Source organism: Dendrobium catenatum, unplaced genomic scaffold (genome assembly GCF_001605985.2).
Source record: "Dendrobium catenatum unplaced genomic scaffold, ASM160598v2 fragScaff_scaffold_370, whole genome shotgun sequence".
In the NCBI taxonomy this organism is placed as follows: Eukaryota; Viridiplantae; Streptophyta; class Magnoliopsida; order Asparagales; family Orchidaceae; genus Dendrobium; species Dendrobium catenatum.
This window is the reverse complement of record NW_021318832.1, coordinates 2,951,939-2,970,222: the sequence shown is the minus strand read 5'-3', so window position 1 is coordinate 2,970,222 and position 18,284 is coordinate 2,951,939. Positions and strand designations below refer to the sequence as shown.

The 18,284-nt window shown below is 37.6% G+C and overlaps 1 protein-coding gene across 3 annotated transcripts in view; it reads left to right on the top strand.

The window, feature by feature from the left end:
* Window positions 1-18,284, top strand: part of LOC110105239 (serine/threonine-protein kinase tricorner) — a 41,547-nt gene that overhangs the window by 13,475 nt on the left and 9,788 nt on the right. The window contains exons 8-12 of one of the 3 annotated variants that reach the window (XR_002304126.2): window positions 14,731-14,862; window positions 14,956-15,069; window positions 15,877-15,927; window positions 16,161-16,245; window positions 16,715-16,911. Coding sequence is in view for 2 of the 3 variants with exons in the window: in XM_020834643.2 (XP_020690302.1) it covers window positions 14,731-14,862; window positions 14,956-15,069; window positions 15,877-15,927; window positions 16,161-16,245 (382 nt within the window). In the remaining variant the exon portion in view is untranslated. The remainder of the gene's footprint in view (window positions 1-14,730; window positions 14,863-14,955; window positions 15,070-15,876; window positions 15,928-16,160; window positions 16,246-16,714; window positions 16,912-18,284) is intronic. The other 2 variants (XM_020834651.2, XM_020834643.2) reach the window with 2 other exon arrangements.

The window sequence follows — 18,284 nt, the reverse complement described above, 5'->3', positions numbered from 1 at the left end:
ACAAAATAAGGAAATAAAATTCAGTTATATAATCACTCATTTTTTACCAGTATTTCTTCTCATTTTAATTATCAAGATGATACCAGAGTCATTAAGGTTCTACTCCCTATGAGGGTGAAGTAGGGGTGTAAGTGAGCCGAGTCAGCTCGAGCTCGAATCGTTTATGGGCTCGTGAGCCGAGCTTATCGAGCTCGAACTCGTTTACAGTGGGACGAGTTCGAGTTCGAGCTTGCCTGTCGAGCTCGACTCAAGCTCGAGCTCGCTTTCCATTTGACGAGCCGAGCTCGATAAGGTCTAAACTCGATTCGTTTACACCCCTAGGGTGAAGGGTCTTTCAAGATGGAGTCCCTCCTTGTCGATGGGTCCTTCATGAACACTAAAAACAAATAGTTGTCCAACAAAAGCGGTGAAAATATATATAAAGGATTCTCTTGTAAAGAATATAGTGGCAATTACCATGAATAAAATGGTGGCAAGTGGCAATTGCCACAAAGAAGCTAGTGGTCAATAAGCTGACAACTCTAATGATGCAAATCAACTTTAAAAAATAAATCATATCCAGAAGATGAAAAATCCATAATAAAATACTGGATTAGAAATTCCAAAGAGAACCTGCAACAAATATAAATTAGAATAGCTATCTCCTTCATGTTTCAACCATCTGGACAACAAATTGTAGACCGAGCTATTCTCCAGTAACAGCTTATTCTAGAACAATATCAGAATAAGCTTGGTGTTCAAAAGAGTGAATAATTTGATCCCTTTATTGCAAACAAGAAGAAAAATGTTTAAAACTTGGATAGTAGACTTGGGAGCTTTAAATCATTTGGTAGAGATAAAATTATCTTCTATAATTATAGTTTATATTATGAAAATTACTATCCAAATTCTAGATGGATCACTATAAAAAGTAGTTTGAATATGTTCTATTATCTTCTTGTTGGCGTGGAAGTAAACCACGCAACGAACACAAACAAGAAATAGAAAGCAGTAGAAAAAAGAAAACACCTGGATTTAATGTGAAAAAATCCAAAATCGGGAAAAAACCATGGAGCCACACCACATAATGAAATTCACTATGAAAATTGGGAGAAATTTGTACATACATCAGAGCTTGGAAAGTCTATCAGAGACGTGGCCATCGATCTACGACCACGATTGAGTCGATATATTTCTGAGTCGTATTATGTATATATTTTATTATTTTATGTTATGCTATGTTGTATTTATTTTGTTATTTTTCCGCTTTACCCCCCTTAAAGGGAGGCCGTGTGTAAGCCCAAAGGGCATTGTCGTCTTTTAGTTTTTAGTCCTTTGTACGAGGCTATATATAGCCCTTATATTCTATTTTGATGTTTAATGAATGAATGATAAAAATTTTTCATTGCTTTTGTTCTTTGTGAGATCTTGTGAGTGCTTAGAGAGAGAAATCCTTTTAGCGGGAAATTGGATCACCCACCAACCTTGGAGACGGTCGGGTTCGTGGTTTTTCTTCTTCTTTATATATTCTTCCCTTTTCCTTCATCACCTAGCTGCCAGCCTAAGGTCTCTCCAAACCCCTAAGCCGTTGGCCACCTAATTCTCCCACCATCACTTGCCGGCCTCATCTCTTCACCACCCCCTCCCCTCCACCGAAATCCTCACAAGCCCCCAACCTAGCCGCCGGCCATACCTCTCCCATCTTCCCTCCACAGTTCAAATCCCTTCTTGAATACCTTCCATAAGTGATCACTCTTAATTTAAGAATGTTTAATTTCAATTTTCAAAATAATTTGAATTTGAATATTCTTTCCTAATTTAAGAAATCTATTTTAGGAAAGTTACCAAATTAAATCATATTTGAATTTCAAATTAAATTCGATTTAATTAAATCTTTCCTAATCCCTAAATCCCAAAATAGGAAACCCAAATCTCTCCCCACAATCCCCTCCTAACCCCTTGAAGCCGCCGGCCCCGCTATTGAATCCCTTGCGATTTATTTCTAAAACCCACTAAGCTCTCTCTTGGAAATAATTCATATTTTCCCCACCTCTCTTTGGCCGAAATTTCCAAGAGCCCATTTCCTTACTACTTTCCAAAATCTCATATTTAGCTTTGGAAATAAATCCCCAAACCTCCTCTCTCTTGCCGCGCCCCTCCCTTTCTTTCTCTTCTTTAATTACTCTCAATTAAAGGGATTAATTAAGGAGATGTTTGAAGTACTTTCCCTCCACAAAATCTGAATCAAAATTCAGTTCCCCCTCCCTCCTTCCGTGGCCGGCCCATCCTTCTCTCCTTCTCTAGTTAAAATCTAGAGAGAAACTTCTTTCTCCCTAGAGAAGTCACCAAGGGGATTCCCCATTGATCTTCATCTACACATCATTCTTTCAAAGCCAATGAATGACCAATCCAGAGCTTGACTACGGATTCGCTTACGACGAACAAGGCAACGTCAACATCCTCCACTCCACCTTCTTCGATTTCAACCCGGAAGTGGATCGTTCCATTGAAGAACACATGGACCACATCATCTTCACGCTTTCGGAGGCCATTGATGAGCAACTTGCCAACGTCCAATGGCAAATCGTTTCCGGACCATCCCAAGGGTGAACTTCTTCCCATTTTCAATTAATTTCCTACTCCACTAATCTTGTAGGTGGTGATCAAGTCACAAGGAATCGTGCTTCGCCTTCTGCCTCTGCTTGGTAAACTTAGGATTGAGTGTGCTTTCTATATTACTATCTTATTGTTAGATTCGGGATTTTGTTGAAAATTACTTAATTCGCATGTTGTTGAAAATTCTAAGTTATTTTGATAATCCAAGTATTTGGCATGTGATTTGGCCTAAAGCTTAGCTACCTTTCTTATGTTTTCTTTTGTCTTTTTGATTGCTAATAGTCTTAATCGTAATTGTTCTTATCAAAATCGCGCAAGTTCTTATCGCATACATTCAAAAGCATTGTAGTCTTGCATCATCTGGTATCAGAGCATGGTTTGCTCTTAGTGCATGTACTAGGATCCATCGTAGAATTTTTTTTTATCATTGCTACGCTTTGCTAGTTGTTCCTACATTACATTCTTTGCATTTAGCACCTTTTATGTTTGCTGTCCATATATTTACTGCATCAATTTTGCAAGATATAAGTGTGTTTTCATTCATATAAATTGTTGTCCTTTACATCCTAGTCATCATAGGTGTCCCGTAGTGAATCCCAATGGACCCAGAACAACTTGGAATGATTTTAGACTTACTGGTAGGTCAAATGAATACAATTAGCCAGCAACTTAAAGAGAATCAAGCCGACCTAGCTGAGCTTCGTAGGGAGACAACTAAACGTTTTGACACACTTGAATGCTCTAGGGATCATCCAACCCCCTATACCGCATCTAGACCTTCTTTTATGTATGGGGATGATACCTGTCAGGATGAGAGGCAACATCGTGCCAATCATCGAGCTCCTCAGTATGGACACATCCATAACCATGACCCTGACATACTACTGATGAAGAACATTAAAGTCGATGCTCCTACCTTTGATGGAACCCTTGATCCCCAGCTCTTCCTGGACTGGGTTAAAGATATGTATAGCTTATTTAAGTGGCATAACAAATCCGAGGCTAGGAATGTTAGTTTTGTTGAGATGAACCTTACGGGTAGGGCAAGTCATCATTGGTCAAATCTAGAAAGCCTTAGAGAAGCCAGGAATGGGTATCCCATCATTGATTAGCCATCCATGAAGCGTGAACTTAAGCAGAAGTACTTGCCTCCATCGTACTTCCCTAGGTTGTTGGATAGGTGGAATAGGTTGAGTCAGGGCAACAAACTAGTTAAGGAGTACATCATGTCCTTTGATGACTACCTGATTTGCTGCAAAGGGGAGACCTCTACCACCCCTGCGCAGATCATGTCTATGTTTCGTACCGGGTTGCGAGAGGATCTTCGCAATGAGCTGTTTGTCCGGAACGTCACTACACTCGAGAACGCCTACAGCCTAGTGTTAGATCTGGAGGAGACCTGTTCCCAGCACTCGAGTCGATCCTATGATTCTAGGCCTTCCTACAAACCTTCAGGTAGTTCCACTCCTCACACTCCTACTGACCGACCGACCCCAGGGAGCACTACTCGACCACCCACTGATCCTCCTGCACTTCGATCTGATTTTAGGAGTAAACCTCCCACCCCGGATACCCCTCGGTCCAGTCCCAGGACCAAGTGCTTTCAATATCAGGGGTATGGGCATATCGCTTCTAAGTGCTCTAGTCCCTATAAAGTCTTGATTATCGAGGAGATCATTGAGGACGATCTCGAGCCCGAGGTTGATCAAATCCACCAAGTGGAAGATGAGGGTGATTTCTTTGAGGAGGACGATGACACTGCTGTCCTCCATTGCCTTCAGAAATTTGACACATCTCCCATCTGCATGGTGAGATGTGCGCTATCACACCCTGCTACCACTGAGGACTAGAGTAGGACTGCGATCTTTCACACCTACACCAAAATCAATGATAAGAACTATAAGTTCATCGTGGATAGTGGCAGCTGCATCAATGTTGTCTCCTCCAACATGGTATCCAAGTTCGGCCTATCTGTCGTTCCTCACCCAACCCCTATAAGGTAGCATGGATCAACTCCACTGCCTTGGAGGTGAAGGAACGAAGGTTCGTACCTATCTCCTTCACTGACTATAAGGAGAATGTATGGTGTGATATATTGATTATGGATGTTGGACAAATCCTTTTGGACTGCCCCTGGATTTTTGATAATGATGTCCACATCTATGTGCGTTCGAACACCTTCGTGTTCGAATATGTGGGAAAAAAGATAAAGCTTTTGCCTTCGCAGCCCCGGGTTAAGGATGACTCCAAATCCAACCCTGTTAAATCCAAGAAATGACTGAACTTGGTCACCGCCAAGGTTCTGGATGTTGAGATTGCTCAAGGCGCGCCCTTGTATGCCTTGGTCGGTCGTGAGACTTCCACTGAGTCTGACGAACCAATCCCTCAGAAAGTCCAACCTATTCTTGGTTAGTTTGTTGATGTATTTCCTGATGATCTTCTAGATCAGTTACCTCCACTTAGAGACATCCAACATGCCATAGATTTTGTCCCTGGAGCCTCCCTTCCTAACCTGGCACACTATCGCATGAACCCAACGGAACATGTTGAACTCAAGAAGCAGGTGGATGAGTTACTATAGCATGGCTTTATCAAAGAGAGTCTTAGCCCCCGCACTGTACCAGCTCTTCTTACTCCTAAGAATGATGGATCATGGCCAATGTGTGTTGATAGCCGTGTTATTAATAAAATCACCGTCAAATATCGTTTCCCTATCCCGAGGCTAGACGATATGCTTGATATGATGACGGGAGCCACTCTGTTTTCCAAGATTGATCTCAAGAGTGGATACTAACATATTCGGATCCGACTCAGTAATAAGTGGAAAACTGCCTTCAAGATCAAGGATGGTCTCTACGAATGGTTAGTCATGCCTTTTGGGTTGAGTAACGCTCTGAGTACTTTCATGAGGATCATAACTCAAGTGTTGCGCACTTTTATGGGGAAGTTTGTCGTCATCTACTTTGACGACCTTCTTATTTATAGTCAGTCGGTGAGTCGGCACTTGGACCACTTAAGACAAGTTTGTCTGGTCTTAAGGAAGGAACAACTTTATGACAATCCCAAGAAATGTACATTCCTTGTAAAAGGGATCTCATCTCTGTAGACCCCGAGAAGGTGAGGACCATTGTAGAATGGCATGTCCTCAGAACATCCGGGAAGTCCGCAGCTTCCACGGACTAGCCACCTTCTATAGGAGATTTATCCAAAATTTCAGCACCATTGTATCTCCTATCACATACTGTCTCAAGAAAGGTGATTTCCACTGGACCCCGGCCACCACCAGAGCTTTTGATGAGATTAAGAAAAGAATGATGGAAGCCCCAGTGATGAGATTTTCTAACCTGCGATGCTTTGTGGGTCGGAATTGGAGGGGTCCTATCCTAGGAAGATCACCTTGTAGCTTTTTTCAGTGAAAGGTTAAATGACATTCGGCAGTGTTATTCCACGTATGACAAAGAGTTCTATGTAATGATCCAATCTCTTCGTTATTGGCGACACTACTTGCTCCCGCGAGAGTTCGTTATTTTCTCGGATCACGAGGCTCTACGTTATATCAACTCCCAAAAGAAGCTAAACGCACGTCACGGTCGATGGGTCGAATTTCTTCAGGAGTACACTTATACCCTTACACATAAGGCCGGAGTTGAGAATAAAGCTGTTGTTGCTCTTAGTCGTCGTATGATGACTACCATTGAGATGAGAGCTGAAGTTGTAGGATTTGACCAAATCAAAAGGGACTATTTGGAATGCCCTGACTTCAAAGAAACTTATTCTCTCCTGTCCATGGATAGCACACGCCTTGTGGATGATTTCCTTATGGAGGATGGTTATCTCTTCAAAGCTCAGAAGCTTTGCATCCCTAGTACCTCCCTTAGGGAATTTTTTGTTTGAGAACTCCATGCCGGAGGCCTCACTGGGCACTTCGGTCGGGATAAGAACATAGAAGCAATGGAGTATTGTTTCTTTTGGCCCAGTCTGAAGAGTGATGTCAGTAGAATAATTAGCATGTGTCACACGTGCCAACTGGCCAAGCAACGTAAACAAAACACTGGTCTCTACACCTCTATGCCTATCCCCAGTTGTCCTTGGACGGATGTTAGCATGGATTTTATCTTAGGCCTGCCCAAGACTATCCATAGGAATGACGCCATCTGTATTGTAGTCGATAGATTTTTCAAAATGTCCCATTTCCTACCTTGATCCAAGACATTCCATGCCTCCCACATTGCCTAACTTTATTTCAATAATGTCGTCCGCTTACATGGTTTACCCAAAATCATTATATCGGACAGGGATGTCAAGTTCACCAGTTATTTTTGGAAGACCTTTTGGATGAAAATGGACACTAAATTGCAATTCTTCATAGTCTTTCATCCACAAACTTATGATCAAACCGAGGTAGTTAATAGAAGCTTAGGCAATCTGTTACGATCCCTGGTAGGTGAGCATATTAAGGATTGGGACTCCATACTCCCTACAGATGAGTTCGCCTATGGTCTAAGTCCGTTTGAAATTGTTTATGGGTTTAAACCTAGACAGACGCTAGATCTCATACCCATATGCTTCAGGTATAGAGTTTCTGACTCTGCATCCTCATTTGCATTGCATATGCATGAACTTCACAAAGAGATTGCACGATAGATTGAAAAGAGTAATAATGATTATAAATTTTATGTTGATCTTAAGCGAAAATTTAAAACTTTTGAGGTTGGTGACTCCATGATGGTGCGGATTTGTCCGGAACGGTTCCCGCAAGAAACAATTAAGAAATTATATGCTAAGAGTGCAGGACCATTCAATATATTTAAGAAAATTAACAATAATGCTTATGTAGTAGATCTGCCTGCAGAATTCAATATCAATCACTCCTTTAACATAGAAGATCTATTAGCATATGAAGGTCCTGATTTTAACCCATCAAATTCACTTCTACAGCAGCCTTGTGTGACCCCATCGTGTGAGAACCCAAACCTACCTGCACTTCCAAACATTCCCAAAATACCTATGGTAGAGAAGGTTGACACGATTCTGAGTGATGATATCATTTCCACAAGAGAAGGTGGACAACATAGGTATTTGATCATGTGGAGAGGCAAACCTGAGTCAGAGGACAAGTGGTTGGATCGCGAGGAGCTACAATAGATTGACCCCGATGCATTGGAGATCTATGAGAGCATCCGGGACGCTTACTCGACGGAGTCGAATTTTTCCCCACCCTTGGAGAATGATGGAGACATCGGAGCATGAAAAGTTTATCAGAGGCGTGGTCGCCGATCTACGGCAACGATCGCGCCGATCTAGTTTTGACTCCTCATATGTACCTATTCTATTTATTTGCTTTTGTATTTGTTTTAGTTTTATTTCATTTTTACCCCTTAAGGGTTTGTCATGTGTAAGCCCAATGGGCTAAGTCGTCTTTTTATTTTCCCGTCCATTGTATGAGGCTATATATAGCCCTTATGTTTTCTTTTGAAGGTTAATGAATGAATTATGAAAATTTCTGCATATTGAGTTCTTGTGAGAGCTTGAGAGGTTTGGAGAGGGAAGCGGATCACCCACCAACCTTGGAAGAGTCCAAGTTCATGGCTAGTTTCTTCATATTTCTTTTCTTCCTTTTTCCTCCCTTCTCTTCCATCGCATGGTTCACCTACACCCTAAGCCATCGGCCACCTCCACAAAACTCCCACCGCCGGCCAACTACTAGCCCACCACCCTTGCCCTTTGGCTAGCACCCAAGCCCATCCCCACCCAACCCCATCTCCCCTCACCCGAACCCACGACCAAGCCACCTAGCCGCCGGCCCTTCTTCCCCTTGCTTCTAAATTTACAATTCCCTCATTACTACTTTCCTATTCTACATTCTCTCTTTTGAGAAGGTTGCAATTTCAATCATTCAAAATCAAATTTGAATTTCAAACGTTTCCTAAAATACAATCTTATTTTAAGAAAGTTTCTAAAATCAAATCCAAATTTAATTTGAATTGGACTGGAATTAAATCTCATGTCCTAATTAGAGAATCCTATTTAAGAAAGTAATAAATCTTGCTTAATTACCCCAATTTCCTTACCTATGTCGTCGTCCCCTTCATGGTCCCCATTGAATTACTTTCCAAACTTCAAACACCTCTCTTGGAAATAATTCAAAATCTCTCCCTCTCTCTTACCTGCCCCTACCCCTTTCCTAATCACACCTAAATCATTTCCAAGTTAAAGGATTAATTAGGGAAACAATTGCTTGATTTTCCTCCTCCTGCTTTCCTCTAAAATCTGAACTTATTTCTTTCCCAATCCCCCCCCCCTCTTTGTCCAGCCACCTCTCTCCCTCTTCTCCACTAGAATCCTTGAGAGAAACTTCTTTCCTCCAGAGGAGTCCAAGACCTTTGTCTCCAACACTTCAACCTTACGGAATCGATGTATGGACTATCCCGACCTTGACTCCGACTTCGTCTACAACGAGCAAGGAAACGTCGACATTTTCCGGTCAACATTCTTCGACGTCAACCGGGAAATAGACAATTCCGCCAAAAAAAATACCTGGATCGTATCATGTTCACCTTGTCCGAAACAATCGAAGAGCAGCTTGCCAACGTTCAGTGGCAAATCACTTTCGTTCCACGACGAGGGTGAACTTTTCGCCTATTCAAATTCTCTTCTAATTCTCTGCCCTTGTAGGTTGTGATTCAAGCACAAGGAGTTGTGTCAAGCTCTCTGCCTTCGCTTAGTAAACGTAAAATTTAAGTTTTGATTTTTTTATACTTTTTAATCTCATTGTTAACCTAGGGATTCTATTGAACATCTACTTAATTTGCATCGGTTGAAATTCTAATTACTTTGGTGATTCTAGCTCTTAGCATGTGATTTGGCCTAAGCGAAGCCATCCCTCTTTTGTTTTCTATTATCGTTTTGTGGCTAACGTTTGTAATTATTAATTGCTATTATTCAAAACGTGCAAGTTCTTATGAAATTCATTTAAATCATTCTTAATCCTGCATCAATAAACCCATCTACCTCTCTCTCTCTCTCACTCTTCTTGATATTGGGTTTTGTATTTGTGATGTAAGTTAATTCATGAACAACCCCAATGATTCACATGGAAATTGTTAATTAAATTCTAAGTTGCCTCAAGATAATATTAAGAAAATGCTTGTTTTATAAAAAATAATCAAGTAGAAAATTGAAATTCTTATAGATGTTGATTGGATTGGAGATCTATCAAACCAAAGATCTTCCTCTTGTTGTTATACTTATGTATGGGAAAATCTAGTTACATGGAGAAGCAAGAAATAATTTGTGATCTCAAGAAATCCTGAACCTGAATATATGGCAATGGCATTTGGTATTTGTAAGGAATGTGATTAAATAGATTATTAGAAAAAACTAAATTGTCAAATGAAAAAATATTTAGGAGTGTGTTGTTGCAAACAAACTACTGTAAGTAGTGCAAAAAATTATGTCGACCTTGACAAAACTAAATGCACTAAGATGGACCTATATTTCATCTTAGAATAAATTTGAAGATGGAGTAGCCCAACTAAATTGTATTTAATAAACTCTCAAACTTCAAATATCCTTATCAATGTTGTACCAAGAATGAGTTTTGATAAATTAATCAACTAATCATGATCAATATATACAACCCAGCTTAAAAGTATTGAAATAATCCTAAAAATTTTACTAGTATTTTTCCATCTATAATAACCATCAGTTTTCCATCTATAACAATTTATAATACACAGTCACGGACACGACAAAACGGACATGACACGACACGAACATGAGACACGTCAATTATTGAAAATATCGGACACGGACACGGGTTGGACACGATATTATAGTTTTTATATTTTAAAAATAGTATTAAAATTGAATAAATATAATTTTAAAAATAATTTAGAAACAATAAATCATTTAACGAGAATTTGTGCATAAAATGATTAATATTAGGATATCGAGAGTCAGACGTCGATGTCGTTTATCATTCATCGAGATAGGAGATGACAACGCTGTCGAGAGTTGAGCATTGATGTTATGCAGTAAATATTGGGCGTCAATGTTTAAAGGGCGTTTATCATTGATGTTGTGGGTGTAAAAATTGCTAGCATTGAGCATCAATGTAAAGATAGCGTCAGACTTTGATATGGAGATCATTTGGAAATGTTGGTATTGTAACGACATCAGTAGTAGATGTTGAGATGATATCAGACATTGTTGTGAAATAAATATTATAACTCGCCAAAGAGAAATAAAAATTAGAATATTCGATGAATAGGGTATTAAGTGCAGGCGATGTTGTGGATAAGAAATAATAAATTTTGTTTTTATATTTTAAATAAATAAAAAATTTTAAATACAAGAAATTATATTTTTTAAAAATTTATAAAATGTTTAAGATACACATGTCGGACACACGTGTCCAATTTATATTTAATATTATTTTAATCGGACACGATTCCGACTTGTCTGACACATGTTGGAGAAGTGTCAGACGCGTGTCGTGTCGGATACGTGTCGGACATTGCACGCCTCTTTGAGGAGAAGTATCGGTGCATCATAGAATCTCAACAATCCATGCACATCACCTTTCCATCTACAATAATCTAAAAAATTGTGAACAATAGCTTTCTATTTGCAACAATTCATTGACAACAAACTTTCCATCTACAACAATCCAATAATCTATTGACAACAACATTCTTTTTTGGTTGCATAGTTAATTTTGGATTCCAGAAATAAAGACTAGTTTGTATATTTATTTATTTCGTTTCTACTTATCCCCCTGTTTATGTACATATTCTCTTTTTGTTTTTTTACATAAAACAAGGGAATATAATTCGGTTATACGGTCTCCCTTTTTTTTCTTCTCTCTTCTTATTCGAATTCTTAGGCGATTATGTTTCTCCACTAAAACAAATCCTGAATCTATGATGTAGCACTTCATCTTTTCAGCTGCAGTTTCTCCTTGATATGTGCTTATTAACTTTTCAATTTGGTTGGGTTTGTTATGACTGATGCCGCACTTTTCGATTTGTATGGGCTTGTTATGATTGATGCCCTCATGAACCAGAGCTTTGATGCTTGTGGAATATTGCTGTTAAGGAATATGTGTCAGTATCTTAAAGAAAACTTTGCTTCGTCCTCAATGTTGATTAATGTTTATTTGTTGGCTATCATTTTTAAACTGCCCATATTCTTGTGTGATGTTTTATAAGTTGACACTATGGGGTACATGGCTTTATTTGTAAGTTTCTTTTTAATCTCTTTTTGTATCCATCCTGCTCGGATGTATGATAATTTTTGTTCTATCAAAACTTTTTTAACTGATATCTGAAAACAAAAGACTTTGTATTATAAAAAGTTTATTAAAAGCAATCGAAGCTTTTATTTTGAGTATTAACCTCAACCTTTGAGATAGTCTTAAATAATTTATCATGTGATATCATTTCTGTTTTGAAACCTTCTTTTACACTTTCCTCATACATTATCAATCAAATATCGGTATCATTTTTTGTTTAGTTTTTTATATTAGCAACAATAATAATAACATCAAGCCTTTATTCCACTACGTGGAGTCGGCTACATCAATCATGGGCAGGGGGGCACGTGCCCCCCCTAAAAAAAACAGCATATAAATTGAGAAATTAAAAGGAGATAAATAGTATGCTTCAATTTATCTGCTATTTCTATACACTTCACTACACCTGGTTGCATTTTCTCCCAAGCAGAGTAGCTTGATTAAGCTACTATTTACAGAAACAAGCAAATCACTCGATTTTCTAAGCCAAGGAAACAACTGTGCAAAGAGATCAGTGAATTTATTTTTAATAATTTTGTCCAGTTGAGTAATGTGAAAATCATTTCTTAGAAATTTCATTAATAGCCCAACAATTGAAGCAATGTGAAATCACAATCAGTATCAGTTTTACAGTACAACAACAGTACAACAACAGCAACAACATCAAGCATTTATCCCATTGCGTGGGGTCGGCTACATGAATCCTTTTCCTCCATTGTGTCCTATTAAAAGTCAAATTCTCGTTTAAATCTAATAAAGAAAGGTCATTCCTAATATTTTCTAACCAAGTCTTTTTTAAGTCTGCCTCTACCTTTCTTAACATAAGTCAAATCTAATACCTCTACTCTCCTAACCGGGTAATCGGAAGGCCGCCGTTTTATGTGACCAAACCATCTAAGGCGACTCTTTCTAATTTTATTTTCTACTGGAGCTACTCCAACCTTTTCACGTATATGCTCATTTCGTATCCTATCTCTAAGGGTAAAGCCACTCATCCACCTAAGCATTCCTCATCTCTGCCACACTTAGCTTAGTATTATGCTTCTCTTTTAATGGCCAACATTGGGCACCATAAAACATTGCCGGTCTCACCACCATCTTATAGAATTTTCCCTTAAGTTTGAGATGTACTTTTCTATCACACAATAAGCCCGATGCATTCCTCCACTTCAACCATCCAATTTGAATTCTGCTGATAAAATCCCCATCTATTTCACCATCACTCTGAAAAATAGATCCAAGATATCTAAAACATGTACTCTTATTAATGACTTAATCGCCCAAAGTCACAATCCCCTCACTAGGTCTATTACTACTAAAATTACACTCCATATATTCCGTTTTAGATCTACTCAAGCGAAAACCTTTAGACTCTAAGGTTGACCTCCATAATTCAAGTTTACCTTCAACTCCCTCTCTAGTCTTATCAACAAGAAGAATATCATCAGTAAAAAGCATAGACCAAGGTACATCCTCTTGCAAATGTCTAGTGAGAACATCCATGACTAAAGCAAAAAGATATGGGCTTAAGGCTAATCCTTGATGTAACCCAACTGAAATAGGGAAATACTTGGTCAAACCACCTTGTGTTTGAACAAAAGTAATAGCTCCTGCATACATATCTTTAATGATTTGAATATAAACATTCCTTGATAGTATCAGTTTTATAGTAAATTCAAAAAATATAAAAAAAAAATAGATGCTCGAAATCTCAAGCAAGTAATAGAAGATTTTTTTCCTTATTAAATAAATCTTATATTACAGGTTTTAGTAGCAGAGGCGATCAATTTTGCAAAGCGTCGGGTGTGGTCGAGGCTGGCAACAATTAATAACACCAGCAACGACTTCGTCTCATGCAATGGCTCCCCCTTGGGAAAGAGAATAGGCTCAGGAATGGAGACGAGAACGGGAAGATGTTGAATAGTTAAATAGAATTAGGGAGACTTTTCGGTTTAATAAAAAGTTTTCTATCATTTGAACGGTCTGATTCGAAATCAGCGGCCATACTATCGTATTATTAAACCGTGCAGTTTTTTAAAAATTTGATCTGGTCACTCGGTTCAATTGAACCTTGATTTTTAAGCCGTCACACACGGTTATGCTCAACTAACATTTTTAAAACTACCTTTTACAAAAAATACCGGATAACTAATCAAAGCCTTAATGTATGCTAACATTCCATATGAGACAGCAAATAAAACTATTTTAATTTAGGCCCCTCCTGAATAAAATTTCTGGCTCCGCCACTGACATGAATCCTTTTTCTCCATTATGTCAAATTTTCATTTAAATCTAATAAAGGTCATTATATCAAGCATTATAGAAAATATATTTTAATATTTTATTGGTTCCATTTTTAGTAGTTTCTGCTGAAATTTAACTGTCTTTTGAACATGTTCATCAGAAGATACAGTGTTTTGTGATAATCAAATTATTAGCTTAAAAATATTATTTAAAGCTAAACATCATGTTTTTTTTTTCAAATTTAATGACGGCATGGTATCATAAATTTTTTTATTTTTTTTTTAGTTTCTGAAAATCAATTGTAAATACATTTTAGGAATTTAGCATACTAACTAATATGCCAGCAGAAATTTGTGATTACCATCAAGGCCAAATTCTTAATATTATTGGCATGCCACACAAATCTTCATTGTCCTGCTTTATTGATCACTTTTTAGCATATTAAACTAATGGCCAAGTAATACTTGGGTTAATTATAGTTATGGACATGCATTCATATTTATAGATAATTAGATAGGCATTGCATCATTCTTCCCTAATTTGTGTTAGAATGATGAATTTTTTGACTTATCCCACTGTTTTATGATGATTGTCAGATCGTACACTGGAGAAATCATTTGAAATTTCCAGAGGATGCAAGAATTTCTCCTGAGGCGAAAGATCTCATCTCTAGACTACTTTGTGATGTTGAACACAGGATTGGTAGCCGGGGGGCTGATCAAATAAAGGCAAGAAACCCGCCTACCCACTCCAACCTTTTCTTTATACTGCAATCTAGATAATTGGTTTTGCTAATGTTGTTTCCGTCTATTTATTTTCAGGCCCACCCATGGTTTAAAGGTGTAGAGTGGGATAAGCTGTATGAGATGGATGCTGCATTTAAACCTGAGGTCACTAGTGAGCTAGACACTCGGAACTTTGAAACTTTTGATGAAGTATGATGATTTTTTATTTATCTATGTAATAGCCTATTTCTAACTGGTGGATGTTTCCCTGCATAATTCGCTTTTTCTGTGTGGTTGCATTGTTTTCCTCGTTTATGTTTGTCATGGTTTGTGTATATCGCCATTTTCTTGAGTTCGCTAATATAAGTGATTCAACTGTGATAGCTCTGAGATTGCAGGGATTGCCAATGTGTTCTTCATACAGCTTTCTTTATGCGATGGTAGTCACCACAATACTGTTAAAAATTACCAAAAAATTCTATTTCATTCAATCCAACATCATTTATCTTTTTCATTCAAATCTGTATTGATGCGCTCAACAATCTCGTACTGCTTAGGAGTCCATGTTAAAGAACAAAGACCTGACCGTTATTAGGCAACCAGTATCAGCATTATTTTTGGAGAGATCCTGGTCACAAAAATTTCGTCTGGAGAAGTCTTAGGCACAAAACCTAATCTCGAGAACCCTAGAAGACCCATTTAATTGAAACTGTTATTCCTAACACTGGAGTGTATTAATGGAAGATTTCTTATTTGTCCCTACTTTTATAGAACTGCAGTGTAGTAGACCTCAGCATATTTTTTTATTATTCTTTTCCGCATCATAGTATTGCAATTTTGATGTTATTCTCTACAAATCCATCATATTTAACAAGTGGATAGACATAACTCTCTCAAAGGATTGTCTTATGTATAATAATTTTAATAATAAACTTGTGTATCACTTCATCAAATTCATATGATAAATTATTTTATTCAGTGTTGTTTCTTTGTTTGATTTTATGTCATGCTTTGAAGCTCCAGTTGGATCCTCCTCCAGCAAGGACAGGTTTTGTACTCTCTAGGAAGGTAAGATCTTTCAACTTAGCTATGCGCTTTTGAAAGCTTTTCACCCTTGTAAAATGCTTTCCATCACTCTTTTCTGTACATTGATGATCTGACATTTAGATGTTTAGATTGGGTGTTTGGTTAATGCATGTATTTAGCAAGAAAATTCTAGCACAAATCCATTCATCATCATCCCCTTCAAGTTTTCTGTATTGGTGTTTCGGTACATTCATGATTCATTATTTTGTTTGCAGACGTTGCTAAGTCCAAAAGATTTAAGCTTTGTTGGGTATACCTACAAAAACTTTGAGGCTGTCAAAGCTGTACATCAATCTAAAGGTATGCACTGTAGTTGCAGTAATTATGCTTTAAGATTGCTGCATTGCATCCTTTCTATTTTCTATCTCAAGATACTTATTAGAGAGGTTTTTGCCACTATATTATGCTCTTTCCTGAGGCCCGCATCATTTTCATGGAAGCTGTTAAATTAAAATTTCTGTAGTTTGATGCTACTTCCTCTGTGTTATCAGTTTTTCAAAATATGGTTACAAAATTCTTTCTCTATTTTCTTCTTTTAGAGAAGCTGGTGCAGGTTAATCTTAATTTTAAATTTATATGCTTTAATTTTATAATGCAAAGTTACTATGATGGTGAGTAGGACTAAATATGAATGGTATGAAATTATAAAGATTGACGATTTGGTTTCCAAGTTAAATAATCATTTTCTAGATACCTTCCATGTGCTTCCAGTTTTACAGAACTCTTCTTGTTGACCATTTAGAACTTAATCAAAGTTACAAATTGACAGACAAAGCATATCAGTGGTTGTGGAAGCTCGGAGAATTAAGGGGAAGTGGGATCAGAAGACAAATTTGTAATCATCACTTGAAAGAGTAAGGCGTGGAGTCCGACTTTTGAGCGCGAAGACACTAAGAGGATCTCCGTGCACAATACTTGGAGTTGTGATCGGCAAACACATCTGACGCGAAGAGGCACAATACCTAGGTTAGAGACACAAAACCATGAAAGCATTTCACTTACAAAATAGTATAGGAATTTCCATAGATGACCTAATTAAAATAACAAAATAACCCTAAATCAGAAAAAAGAAAACCACCAAACTTATCGCAAAAACTGCAAATAACACTTTTACTTCCCTACAATTGGATAAAGAAAAAAACCACATAACAACAACAACAACATCAAGCCTTTGTCCCACTATGTGAGGTCGGCTACATGAATCCTTTTTCGCCATTGTGTCATGTTAAAAGTCAAATTCTCATTTAAATCTAATAAAATAAGATCATTTCTAATATTTTCTAACCAAGTTTTTTTAGGTCTACCTCTACCTTTCTTAACATAAGTCAAATCTAATACCTCAACTTTCCTAACCGGTCAACGGAAGGCCTCCGTTTAATGTGACCAAACCATCTAAGGCGACTCTCTTTATTCTTATCTTCCATTGGAGCTACTCCAATCTTTTCATGTATATGCTCATTTCGTATCCTATCTCTAAGGGTAAAGTCACTCATCCACCAAAGCATCCTCATCTCTGCAACACTTAACTTAGTATTATGCTTCTTTTTTAATGGCCAACATTCTAAACCATAAAGCTTTGCAGGTCTCATCACCATCTTATAAAATTTTCCCTTAAGTTGAGGGGGACTTTTCTATCGCACAACAAACCTGATGCCTTCCTCCATTTCAACCATCTAACTTGAATTCTGCTGATAATATCCCCATCTATTTCGCTATCACTCTGAACAATAGATCTAAAATATCTAAAACGTGTGCTCTTATTAATGACTTGATCGCCCAAAGTCATAATCCTCTCACTATGTCTATTACTACTAAAATTACACTCCATATATTCAGTTTTAGATCTGCTCAGGTGAAAACCTTTAGACTCTAAGGTTGACCTTCATAATTCAAATTTACCTTCAACTCCCTCTCTAGTCTTATCAACAAGAAGAATACCATCAGCAAAAAGCATACACCAAGGTACATCCTTTTGCAAATGTCTAGTGAGAACATCCATGACTAAAGAAAAAAAGATATGGGCCTAAGGCTGATCCTTGATGTAATCCAACCAAAATAGAAGAATACTTGGTCAAACCAGCTTGTGTTTGAACACAAGTAATAGCTCCTGCATACATATCTTTAATGATTTGAATATAAGCATTATTGACTCCTTTCTTTTCAAGAACTCTCCATAGCACTTCTCTTGGAACTTTATCATATGATTTTTCTAAATCAATAAATATCATAAGTAGATCCTCCTTATTTTCTCTATATTTCTCCACCAAACCTCTTAATAAATGTATGGCTTATGTTCAGTTTGAAGTGAGAAAATTATTTGTCTTTTTTCTTTTAATTTT